This window comes from Mauremys reevesii, linkage group 4 (assembly GCF_016161935.1).
Source record: "Mauremys reevesii isolate NIE-2019 linkage group 4, ASM1616193v1, whole genome shotgun sequence".
Lineage (NCBI taxonomy): Eukaryota > Metazoa > Chordata > Testudines > Geoemydidae > Mauremys > Mauremys reevesii.
The window spans coordinates 69628576-69642596 of NC_052626.1; the positions used below are offsets into that span (position 1 = coordinate 69628576).

General features: G+C 39.6%; 1 protein-coding gene across 17 annotated transcripts in view; it reads right to left on the reverse strand.

Annotated features, from left to right (window-relative positions):
- The window catches only part of GPHN (gephyrin), a 572379-nt gene that overhangs the window by 250980 nt on the left and 307378 nt on the right, over positions 1-14021 (reverse strand). For all 17 annotated transcript variants that reach the window (XR_005597335.1, XM_039533323.1, XM_039533330.1 and 14 more), the window contains one exon: positions 5647-5739. Coding sequence is in view for 15 of the 17 variants with exons in the window: in XM_039533323.1 (XP_039389257.1) it covers positions 5647-5739 (93 nt within the window). In the remaining 2 variants the exon portion in view is untranslated. The remainder of the gene's footprint in view (positions 1-5646; positions 5740-14021) is intronic.

The following is a 14021-nucleotide window of genomic DNA, read 5'->3' on the forward strand; positions in this document are numbered from 1 at the left end:
GGAGGGCAGTTTTACAATTGCTGTTTAACTGCAAGCTTTCAGCTTGCCTTCCCGGGGTTTTATTGCTTGCTAAATTCCCAGCAGCAAGAATACGTGAGCCCATCTTGAAGAAGAAAGGTTGTTTACCAATAACTGGAGTTCTTCAAGAGTATTGTCTCTGCATATTCATTTTCCCTCTTCCTCAGAGTCCTGCCACTCTCTGGTCAATGTCATTTCAATCAATGGAACTGAGGCAGAACCTCCCTCCCTAATCTCATATCCTGCTACAGCTGCTTTGGAGCTCATAGGTGTCCCCAGTGCAGTGTCTGCTGCTGCTCTGATGGCAGCAGGGCAAAGTTTTTTAGATGTTCAGTGATTCTGGCATGCTGCCAAAATTCTCCTGAGGAACATAAATAAGAGAAGGGAAATTGCTATTTTTAAGCTTTACAATTTAGCTAAATCTGACTGGAGTTTCACAGGACAAAGAAAAGGCACTTCTTTAGCCTGAGGAAATACCAAATAGCAAAGGTTTGCTGCAAAGAATGGAGCAAAAAGCATTGGCAAGAATTCTTTATCATGAAAAGTATTAAGTAAACTAAATATAGCAGTCACTATCAGTTCCCCATAAAAAAATCTTGCCTTACAATTTTTTAAAAAGAATTACAAAATTGGTGGACTAAAGGAACACAGTATACATATCATATTTGGATTTTTGATACAGTATATATAAAGTTTTTGATCAGTATCTCAAACTCCTAATTGAATTGAATTTAAAAAACCCAGAAAATTAGCTTGGATAAAAATCTATTCATAGTGATTGAAAACTGTCTACCAGTACTGATAATTACTGATGGGCTATAACAGGGTACTGTACGCATTAGGATTAGTCTTTGTAACAGGATTGTCTGTGCCCTTTAAGCTAGTAATCATTTGCGGCAAAGTGACCATGTTTGCAGGCTTGGGCCCTTTAAGGGCAGGCATGAGGAGGGATGTACTTTGTTGGGGGATCTGGTTAACTGTTGCTCCCTAAGGGCCAAGTGACAGTCATGTGACCAGCTGTGATATATAAGGGTAGCCTGTGGATCAATCACAAGAGGGACATTCACAGAGAGTGGAATAGTTGGCTACAGCGAGTGAGAAATTTTGGAGAGAGGCAGGAAAATTTTGTCTTTTTTTTTAAGGTATGCAGGAACATGTATATTTGCTATTTTAGGTGTATTTTGCAAGATAGTCTATGACAAAGAAGGTACATGGAGGTGGGGGGAGTACATAGAGGATATGTCTATACTAGCACTTTTAACCTTAAGTTATTTGATTGCCATAAGCAAAATATGTTTTTATATCGGAATGAACTATAATGATCTACAACAAATTATCACATCAATGTTTTAAAATAATTTCTAAAAAGTCTAAGGCAAAATATCATTAACTTTCTGTTAAGATTTTATCTGCATATCAATTAAATAAAAACATTATTATCTTGCAGTTCTAGAAAAAAAGGATTACAAGGCTGGAAATGTAAAACTGAGGTTCCACAAATAACCTTAACTCTCAACCATCCCCTAACATCAAGCCACCATAAAGCCAAATAACAATTTCACACCACATTTCTAATATGCACCCAAACCCTAGTATCCCAGTGAACACAGTAAAGATATCAACAACCAGAGTTACATGATTATCTCAGCAATGCAATTCCTGGCTTTTGGCTCCAGTTCATATCCAGGCTGTAGATAAGAAACTACCACCCTCACCACCACCATTCAGGATCACCTACAAAGACAGACTGCTTCAAATTTAACCACCCAGTGGCAGTAAGAAACATCTAACCTTTGATCTCTCCATATGCAGTCCATAATTACTGTCTCATAGCCACTATTCCTTATAAGGCAATGAGCACAATCTTCATCCTTCAAAATATATATTGATTGGGTTACCTCTGATAATTGCAATGACCTGATGTGATTAAGATACTGCTCCAAAAAATATGTGGACCATAGGTGGGATACAATGTCACAGTAAAGGTTGTTTGTGAACCTTAATTATGAATTTCCTATGTCACAAACTTTTATTTTTAATAACTCCAATATTCTAGTAAAATTATTTTAATTTAGTTGAAATTTATTTACAAAATTAAATACATCTTAACAACTGGTTTTTCTATTATGCATTTGCCTTCCAGTTATCTTCAAAGGAAAATAATTCATTCTGGGGCTAAGTACTCTTTTTTTAAACATGCTGATATCACTTAAATGCCAACAGACAGGGTTTTTTCCCTTCAACATTTGCTAAAAAGAACCCTTAGAAATGACAATATTATGGAGGTGATGGCAACAATTTCATAGTTAAGGCAGTTTCATTTTGCAATTAAAGTAGGGATTCAGCCTTTTTGTTATATATGAAAAATACAACGTATCCTTCCCAAATGTAAAGCTCTTTCTCTTTGATTATAGAATTTTCTGAGAATTTATAAGGAAATGTTAAATATCAGGGGGTAGCCATGTTAGTCTATATCCACAAAAACAACAAGGAGTCCGGTGGCACCTTAAAGACTAACAGATTTATTTGGGCATAAGCTTTCATGGGTAAAAAACCTCACTTCTTCAGATGCATGGAGTAAATAAATGTTAGTTTGAGTTAAAATTAATTAAAAACTGGGCCCTTTGAGAAATGTAAGGCAGTCTTTTCTTTTTTCATAGACTCACGGAATCATAGGAAAGAAAGGGACCTCGAGAGGTCACCAAGTCCAGTTCCCTGCACTCATGGGCAGGACTAAGTATTATCTAGACCATCCCTGATAGAGGTATATCTAACCTGCTCTTAAAAATCTCCAGTGATGGAGATTCCACAACCCCTCCGTGGCAACTTATTCCAGTGCTTAACCATTCTGACATTAGTTATTTTTTCCTAATGCCCAGCCTAAACTGCCCTTGCTGTAATTCAAGTCCATTGCTTCTTGTCCTATCCTCAGGGGTTAAGGAGAACAATTTTTCTCCTTCCTCCTTGTAACAACCGTTTATGTATTTGAATACTGTTATCATGCCCCCTCTCAATCTTCTTGTCTCCAGATTAAGCAACCCCAATTTTTTGATCTTCCCTCCTGGGTCATGTTTTCTAGACCTTTAAACATTTTTGTTGCTCTTCTCTGGACTTTCTTCAGTTTCTCCATATCTTTCCTGAAATGTGGCACCCAGAACTGGACACAATACTCAAGCTGAGGCCTAATCAGCACAGAGTACAGCAGAAGAATTACTTCTCGTGTCTTACTTACAACACTCCTGCTAATACATCCCAGAATGTTTGCTTTTATTTGGAACTGTCTTACCCTGTTGACTCATATTTACCTTGTGATCCATTATGACCCCCCAGATCCCCTTCTGCAGTACTCCTTCCTAGGCAGTCATTTCCCATTTTGTATGTGTGCAACTGATTGTTCCTTCCTAAATGGAATACTTTTTATTTATCCTTATTGATTTTTTCCCAAATGATTTTTAATAACAATAATGCAGACACTTAAAACTTTCCATATAGTTATAATCAAATGAAATCTTGTGAATAAGTTATGTTAGAAGAAATTAAGTTGCAATCATTCTAAATTGTTAATGATTTTTGTATCTAGCTGTCATGATTACATAGGATCAGGGACAGTCAGTTCAACATCTCCGATAAAGGGCCATTGTGGTCTCAGCGTAACTCAATCAATCGTCATCGCCATTCTATAACTAATTTAAATGTAATAATTCTTTTGGTTTTAATGACTCTGTGGTATGAGGGAGACTGTACATTTGTGTGAAGAGTTTTCATTGGTAGATTACTTGGCACAACTGCCACTGCCCTTTGAGATTCCATAGCTCATTGTGGGCGACATTGCTTGAAAGGCTCCATGTGACTCTGCTGCCTCTACTCCACTGTGCACCAAGGCAGTATTGACTAGGGAACTAGGCAGGAGCAGAGGTTAAGCCCTTAAAGTTCAGCAATATCAGAACCTGGGAATTGGGCTCTCCCCTGCCCATCTTTTCACAAAGAGTTATCTGTAATACAGTCCTCTAAACCGATAAGTCAATTGCAAAATGATGGCCAGATTCACCAGTACATTTTGGCTACTTTGTGGTGCTCTGACAATGCAAAGCAGGTGTAACTGGCCAGCACTCTCTGGTTGCTTTGCAGTGCTCTCATGTCCCAGTGAATCTGCCTTAAAAGTTTTAAGAATATATTTAAGTTGATACTACATATCTGAATAATCAGAAATAGCACATAACATTTTCTTTGGGATTCTTGTTTAGTTTTCTGACATTTTTAATGACCTTTAGCCCCCCCCCCCCAAGGACATTTCCAGACAAACAACTATGTTAAGATGGAGTTGAGGTTGAGAGTACTTAACATCTATTTCAGAGTAAAAAGCATTATGGAGATGTTATAATCAATCCAAAATCAAGTGTTACAAACCCAGGAAATTCAGAGTTAAATTAGCACTTAAAAGAAATCCAGACATGCTAAATTACAGAATTACATATTTAAGGCACTTAAGCAACCTTAACTCTGTTCTCTAGTGACACCGTGAAGGGAAAAAGTGCAACCTCTCTCCCCCCACAGCCGCCAGTGATTAAAAATATCAGGTTAATTTAACTCTAACACTAAAATACCTTAATCATAATCATATAGTTATTGCATGGTGTCACTAGAATGCAGAGTTAAAGGGTTTTTTTTGTTGCCTTTATTGTGACTTTCTTACCTTAACATATTTGGATGTCTTTTAAATGTAGCCTTAACTCTGAATTTCTTGGGTTTGTAATGCTTGGTCTGGAGTCAATTACCACTTCTCTGTAATGTTTTTCCATTTAAATTACTGAACTATACTCTCAACCCTAACTCTATTTTAATCTCCATATCTGACTGGGAATTATATTATATGATTCAAAACACTGGAGTAGATTGTGGTTTTACCATAAGCCCCAAGCAAGAGCCAGTATGTAGTTGCGCTTTCCTGGGAGTAGAAGAGAAACCACATCGTGAATGTCATAGTATAGTTCCTGATTCCTCACTTGCTCCAGGAGAGAAGGAAACGGTGCCAGCTTTTTACCTGGTGCAGATTCCTTCCACCTCTCCCTTCTCAACACAGCGGAGCAGGCATAGTGTCAAAGTTCTGGCCAACAGTGTAGGAAGGGCAGTACCAGCCTTGCAGAGGCTTCTCTTCCCTCTATATCACACATATTGTGACCTGTAATGTGTGTATCCAATATTGGAGAATAAAAGGGATGTCTTATATCTCCTTTCTCCCTTTTACAGGCACATAGTGCAGGTCACATTGTGCCCTTTATTAGCACTAGGGTAACTGTATAGTGGAATAATTAAATGTAGAGTTTAGGAATATTACTCCCGAATACTATAGTATTTTTTATTTTTGTATGAGGGATGGAACTCTATTCTGTACAATGACAAGTTTTAGTCAAAAAGCCTTTTTTTTGGTCCTCTGAAGACAGGGCTTCACAATGTAAGCTATGAGAGACATTCATCTGTACTTGTTCCCTATTGCTGCTACTGCTCCTTTGCTGGGTATCACCCAATCTGTCCAGAGATACTGCACAATCAGGTCAATGAAGGAAATTTCTAGAAGTCAGGAAGTTTATGTGCTAAAGGGCAGACTGTTGTGCATCCAGGATATCTCACCTCTGGAGTGACGTCTCGTGGTGCAAACCCTGTTCCTCCAGTTGTCAAAATCAAGTTAAGTTCCTTTTCATCACACCAGTCTATCAGTGTCTCCTGAAAGAGAATATCAGCACTGTCAGATTTGGCATATAATGTTAATACAGAAATCTGAAAAATGCCTAAGACTTAAAAATCTTCAAGTACTAATAATTAAACTCAGCTTCATATATTCAATGAAGAGAATTTTTAAGACGTTCCACATGACAATTTATACGGATACTTTTCTCTCTCTCTCTTTTTGAGTTTATGACCAATATATGACAGAGTAATTTGGGCACCAATACCAATGTGTTTTGTAAATGAAAATTGATATTGATTCTCAATGAAAATTGAGAATTCTTCCCGAGTCCCAAACGAAAATAATTTTTTAAAATTTTAACACTTTAATAACTTTTCATTACAATACTGAACTACACACACATATTTCAACATAGGTCTGAATAGAAGTTAGGAATCTAGATACCTTTGAGGATCTGGGCCTAAATTCCCCAGCATATGTCAATATACTATTCCTTGCGGTGACTGTGGTTTCCATGCTCTAATTTCAACTGGAATGGCCTGATGATTATCAGAGCAACACTGCTGTAAGCTTCTCGGTGGAAAGATTCAAGAATACAAATTAAGTGAATGCTGTATGCCTAAAAGAGCAGCAGAAAGGTGATCACTGCTTCTCACTCACCTTTTCTCTGCTCCCTACTACACATCAGCACTTTCAAGGACCCAGTATGGTTCCAAGACTGGACTGAGAAAACTCATAGCTCCATGATGAAAATTCAATACTGACTTTTAGCACTGGATGAAAATTTCATTCAAATAAAACAGAATTTGTATTTTCTATCAAAACTGCATTTTAAACCAACACATGGACTGTACCACAAACTCAATATAGGCAGGAAATGGTTCAGGCATGACCATACTGATATCCTTCAAAACCTGCAATAGGCACAGTAGGGAGCAAAATGAACCCTTTAACATGGTGTCTTCTTAGAACTAGGTATTACATGACATGTTTTCATGGGGTGTTCCCATCTAAACTGGTCTTTATAGGTTCATATTGTCCCTTTAATAAAACTTGTTAGTGTAGTTTTTTAAAGTGAATTTCTAGGCCAGCAGAGATGGTTTTATTTGTTATCAAATATTATTCAGATATTTCTTCTCAAATTAAGTTGGACTGGGGGGCCAGTACTTAGTAATAAATCCAGATGCTGCTACAGTAATCACACCAGACTTCTATGCAAGAAGTGGCAAAATATTCCCCCCCCCAAATAACATTATGCATCTATTTATCTTCAGTATGTCTAATGTGCCCATCATCATAGTATCTAGAAACTATTCAGACTAGCATTTCATTTAGTCAGATATCCCTACCCTAGCAGTTGGACTTGATTCTTCAGAAAAAGGTGAATGCATTGTCATTTTTCTATAATGTTATATGGGGAAAGGAAGAACTATTTTTTGTGACTGCTGGCGACAGATAAGGTGATGACTTGAAACATGAGATTAGATGTGAATACTGTCTTGAGTCTGAAAAAGGCTAAAAGAGTATTGATGGTCATGAAACTAACCATAATGTTTTGAAAGAATGCCATCAATTTAGCTTAAGCCCCAGATATATGTTTAATATAACTTTTTTAATAAAGGATTTTACAAATCCTATGGTTATTTTTTCATGAAACTTCTTTTCCCCCAATTAAATGAAAATAGTTTCATTTGAACCTTTCCCTGTAATACTGGAAACCCAAATATAATATTACTATTAGAGCTGACTGGAAAAGTTCAGCAAAACATTTTCTCATCAAAATTTGCCTATTTGTCAAAATTGAAAAATTTTGCACAGATGTTTCGATTTCACCAGAGTTCCAGTAGAACCCAGGTAAGGGTCCAATGGAATCCCACCTACCTGGTTTTCTGCCAGATCGCCTGACCAGTTCCTCAGCAGCCATGCAGACTGCCTCAAAGTTGGTAACTCTACAGTTTCCAGGGTCTGAGGTAGCCTGCCATGTGGACTGCCTCTGATACCATTCCAAATCAGAAGGAAACCAAATTAAAAAAAGAATTAAATCCTCCACAAAATGGAATTACCTTTCTCTTCACAGCTCTAATTGTCATGGATTTGCCTGAAAATCAGAGAGTGAAAGTGAACAATCTAGTTTCAGACCTTCAAAGTGTCATTCCCCATGCATGATCCTTGCATTTGGCAGATCTGTCAAACCTGCCCTCATCTCAGGTAACATAGAGACAGAGAGAGACTCTCTTACACAACACCCTTTGGCCTATAGGAAGACACATTAGACTGGCAGCCAGGAGACCATGGAATATGATCTAATCTCTTTGATTAAGTGCTGTTAATATTTCTGTGCAGCTCACAACCCTTATTACTGATCTAGGCCATGAGGCAGGCAACTATGATTTCTCCTGTTTTACAACCAAGGTAATTGGGAGGTTGTACAAGGCTACTTCATCCCTATATTGAAAACTTCTTCCATTTTGGAGAATAAATGTGTCTGTTGGAATCCTTTTTGCTGTGAATGAGAATGTTTTTAACCCCTGAGGAACATATTCTTTCTGATGAAACCAGTCAGCTAGCGTTCATGCTGTGAGATGAAGTGTGTATGTATCAGAATGCAGGACTTGGCCACAATTCTGATGTACCAGGTCTGGTTTTAGAGATAAGTGTATCAGAGATTGAATGGAGAGATTTCAGAGATATAGGTACCAAAATTGCCTTGGACAGGCTGGGGCTATCATGATCATTTTGTCAGATTCCTGCTTGAGCTTTCTGAGAATCCTGGGTATTAATGGAATCAGGGGATATGCATAACAGAAGGCCTAAGGACCATGCAATCAGGAATGCATTGAAAACAGATGGCTCTGACCCTTTCTGAAGCAGAAGCGAAGACGCTTCTAGTTCTCTCTGTTAGCAAACAGGTCTATGGTCAGGAGATTCCACTTGAGGAATATAGTTTACAGAATCACTGTCATATATGGACTACTTGTGGTCATCTACAATTTCTCTGCCAAAGTGATCTACCAGTATGTTCTGTATTCCTGGTAGATGAACTTCCCTCAGTTGCCCTCATGGTGGATGCAGAAGTTCCAAAGTCATACAGCCTCTTGACATAGTGGAGTGGATTTTGCGCCATCCTGATTATTTATATAAGACACGATCATAGTGCTATTCATCATGACTTGTATAGTAAGACCCTTGATGGCTGGGAGGAAAACTGAGCATGTTTAATAAGTGGCTTTTAAATCCAGGATCTTTATGTGAAGCTTTTCCTCTTGAGCAGTCCATAACCCCTGTATTTTCATTCAAATGGCATTCATCTCCAGTCTTAGATGGAAGTGTGTGTAGGAGAATGGAATCTACTGCAAACTTTTGTGGGGTCTACCACCACTTTAACGATAAGATTAATGGTGGAATATGAACTAGCATTTCCAATTGATGTCTACTTGGCTGATATACAGCCTTCAACCACCCTTCCATGCAGCACATATGAGGTTTGGCATGCTGAATCATGGAGGTGCATGATGCCATGTGGCCTAGCAGTCTGTGGCACACTCTAATTGATGTTCTGGAGTCTGGGGAGGGGTACATAGATCCAGAATGGCTTGAAATCTTTCTGAAGATAGATAAGACATCCCTATCATGGAGTCCAGAATCGCTCCTATGAATTCTGTTTTTCATGTTGGAGCCATCTGCACTGTTGGTTAGACAGACTGATCTTTTTTTAAGCAGAAGTTTATAGTTATATGCAAATTATTTCCATATAAGAATATTAAATAATGTGCATAACATGTCACACATGGAGCAGCACATAACTGGGCAGTTACGAAATTTGATCTTCCAAACTGAGTGAAATGTCGTCCGTCTCTCCCCCCGTCCCCGAAAAAAAAAAGCCCCAAAAATCAATAGTGACAGCAGATTAAACCTTAAAATTCCTTAAATTTTAATAATCTAAGATGTTCATCAGCAAAACAGATAGGAACAATTTGGTTTTTAAAAAAAAGATGACATTTTGTCAGAGCTTCTTTATCACCTAGCAACAGTATTTGTCTCAATTACTTTCAATAGTATTAAGTCTCATATGATGACTCAACAGGACTTCAGTGGAGTAATGTTTTTTTTGCAAAGTTTTATATTGCACATTTTCAAAAAAAGTCTATCATGAGCAAAATCTGTCAGTGTCAGAATAGCAGGAAGAGGAGTTTATATTAGTTTTCTTAACACAGCATCTCCATTTCATCATCTTATTTAGACAAAAAAAAAACTACAATCAGCTTTATAGAATACATATTTAATGTGCTTCAGTTTTGCCATCATTCAGTGACACATTAGCTATGTCTATACTTGGAACTGGGGATATGATTCTCAGTTTAAGTAAACATATGCTACCCCAATGACAGCAAGGGTGCTAAAAATAATAGTATACCCACGGCAGCATATACAGAGGTGAGCAGCAGCACTAGGTAGCCACCCAAGTATGTACCCACAGGATCTAGGTAGGTTTGTAATCAAGGTGGCTAGCCCATACTACCATTCACCACTGCCCATTGATATAGTGATTACACTTCTATTTTTAGCCTGTTAGCTCAATGAGATCTAGTGTGTGTATCTCTATTCAAGCTGAGAATCACACCTCCAGTTCCAAGAGTAAGCGTAGCCACTGACCACATTTTAAGGCATTGCTAAAAAAGAAAATAATACATTTAATGTGACATCATACAATGTAGCCAAAGATAAATATTTTTTTTTAAAGCGGTTCTTTATATAAACTAAACGGTAAGTAACTAGATATTATAGCTGTTCCATAAATATGCTGAGGTACAGTTATAATTCTTAACTACTGCCTACACTAAAGAAAAATCAGTTCCTTTATATCAGGCAGCAAACCAGAATTTCATTCTACTTTAGAAGCTTTAATTGGACCACATAGATCTTTAAAACCACAAGGAAATGTATCCTATGTTGATTTTAAATGTATTTATTTTCTCATTTCCAAAATACTGAGAGAAATGATAACAGGTTGTAATTATGTGTTCATCCAAATTACAGTAAAAACACTTCATAGAATCATAGACTTTAAGGTCAGAAGGGACAATTATGATTGTATGGTCTGACCTCCCGCACAACGCATGCAACAGAATCTCACCCACCCACTATCAAACCCCTAACATATGTCTGAGCTACTGAAGTCCTCAAATCGTGGTTTAAAGACATCAAGGTGCAGAGAATCCTCCAGTAAGTGACCCATTGGCCCCATGCTGCAGAGGAAGGCAAAACCCCCCCAGGGCCTCTGCCAATCTGCCTTGGAGGAAAATTCCTTCCTGACCTCAGATATGGCAATCAGCTAAACTCTGAGCATGTGGGCAAGACTTGCCAGCCAGACACCCAGGTAAGAATTCTCTGTAGTAACTTAGATCCCACCCCATCTAACATCCCATCACAGGCCATTTGGCATATTTACTGCTAATAGACAAAGATCAATTAATTGCCAAAATTAGGCTATCCCATCATGCCATCCGCTCCATAAACTTATCAAGATTAGTCTTGAAGCCAGATATGTCTTTTGCCCCCACTGCTGCCTTTGGAAGGCTGTTCCAGAACTTCACTCCTCTGAGGGTTAGAAACCTTCATCTAATTTCAAGTCTAAACTTCCTGATGGCCATTTTATATCCATTTGTTCTTGTGTCCACATTGGTACTGAGCTTAAATAATTTCTCTCTCTCTCCCTGATATTTATTCCTCTGATATATTTATAGAGAGCAATCATATCTCCCCAGCCTTCTTTTGGTTAGGCTAAACAAGCCAAGCTCTTTGAGTCTCCTTTCATAAGACAGGTTTTCCATTCCTCGGACCATCCTAGTAGCCCTTCTGCGCACCTGTTCCAGTTTGAATTCATCCTTCTTAAACATGGGAGACCAGAACTGCACACAGTATTCCAGATGAGGTCTCACCAGTGCCTTGTATAACGGTACTAACACCTCCTTATCTCTACTGGAAATACCTCACCTGATGCATCCCAAGACCACATTAGCTTTCTTCATGGCCATATCACATTGGCGGCTCAGTCATCCTGTGATCAACCAATACTCCGAGGTTCTTCTCCTCCTCTGTTACTTCCAACTGATGCGTCCCCAACTTATAACAAAAATTCTTGTTATTAATCCCTAAATGCATGACCTTGCACTTTTCACTATTAAATTTTATCCTATTACTATTACTCCAGTTTACAAGGTCATCCTGGTCCTTCTCTGTATTGGCAATACCTCCCAGCTTTGTGTCATCCAAAAACTTTATTAGCACATTCTCACCTATTATCCTGGTATCTACACTACCCTTCCTCCTTATGTCCATTCTCCTACCCACAGCTGTATCCTTTCTTACTTCATTTTCTTCCCTCTCAATGTTAAAAATTTGGCGTGGAGATTACCTGGACATCTCCCAACCATCTCCTCCCAATTCCTAGTTTAAAGCTCTCTTAATCAGTTTGTGCCAGCCTCCATCCTAAGAAGTCTATTCCCTCCCTACTCGGGTGAAGTCCATACTGAGAGAGCAGTCCTCTGTCCATGAATGCCTCCCAGTGGCCATACATCCCAAAGCCCTCCTTATAGCACCACTGCCTGAGCCATCTGTTGATCATCATAACCTTGTCACACCTTTGTTGCCCTTCTCTAGGAACAGTCAGAATCCCACTGAAGATCACCTGAGCCTCAATTTCCTTAAGCATCTTTCCCAGCCTGGCATAGTCTCCCTTGATACACTCCAGTGAGTATCTAGCCATATCATTTGTTCCCACATGAAGGACAATCAGTGGATTTTTTCCTGCTCCCATTTGGATCCTCTTCAGCCTCAGGTCCACATCCCATATCTTAGCACCCAGCACATCCTTCTGTTCTCTGGATCAGCTCTGGTTACAGGTCTGTCTATTCTTCTCAGTAAGGAGTCCCCAATCATGTAGACCTGCCTTTTCATGGTGATGGTGCGATTCTCTGGTCTATCCCCTGTTCCCTCTGGCTGCAAGTCCTCTCGATTCCTATTCTCCCTTGCAATCCTCTGCAACCCATCCTGTAACCTCCTGGGGCTCATATTTGGTGTTATTATCTCCACTGACTCTTCCCCTCTTCCTTTAGGACTAGCTGCTCTTCTCTTCTTCCTTGCCCTCTCACCTTCAGCGACCACCTTCTGTGCCCCTTCTTCATTTTGCAACTCCGCAAACCTGTTCCTGAGCTCTATTTCTCCTTCACTAGCATGTCTTTTCTTCTGCCTGGTTCTCTTAGTCACATGCTTCCACTGTCCACTTTCCTCACCCAGCAGTCTCCCCTCATAGTTCTTTGGTTCTGCTTCCATCTGCAAGTCTGAGCTTTTCCATTCAGACTCCTCATGTCTTTGCTCCATCATCTGCTCGAACCCCCTTCTAAACTCAACCAGAGTTTAACCTGCATCTCCAATCCTCGGATCTTTTCTTCCATCAGCTCTATCAGGTGGCACTTCATCCAGATGAAACTCTTTTCAGGTACCCCCTCCAGGATCATGTACATGCCACAGCTTCCACATCCAGTCATCTTCATTGTGTCTTCCACTGCCACTGCTACCTCTGTATCTGTCATAGGCTTCCCGCCTAAATCCTGTAAATCCGAGAAACACAAACCAAACCACACCTCCACCACCCACAGCAAAACAAACCCCCAACGAGCACCAAAACACTGTCAGAACACCACACACTCCTTTCACTAGCCTGTCTGTTCCTCTGCCTGCCTCTTAGGCCTGGTCTACACTACACGTTTAAACCGATTTTAGGAGCGTTAAACCAATTTAACGCCACACCCGTCCACACTAAGAGGCCCTTTAAACTGATATAAAGGGCTCTTTAAACTGGTTTCTGTACTCCTCCCCAACGAGAGGAGTAGCGCTAATATCGGTATTACCATATCGGATTAGGGTTAGTGTGGCCGCAAATCGACGGTATTGGCCTCCGGGCGGTATCCCACAGTGCACCACTGTGACCGCTCTGGACAGCAATCTGAACTCGGATGCAGTGGCCAGGTAGACAGCAAAAGCCCCGCGAACTTTTGAATATCATTTCCTGTTTGCCCAGCGTGGAGCTCCGATCAACACGGGTGGCGATGCAGTCCCAAATCCAAAAAGAGCTCCAGCATGGACCATATGGATGTGATCGCTGTATGGGCAGACAAATCTGTTCTATCAGAGCTCCGTTACAGAAGACGAAATTCCAAAGCATTTTTAAAAAATCTCCAGACAGAGGCCACAGCAGGGACTCAGCACACTGCTGCATGACAAGCGTAACGGAAAGCCAAGGAATCAAATGGACGCT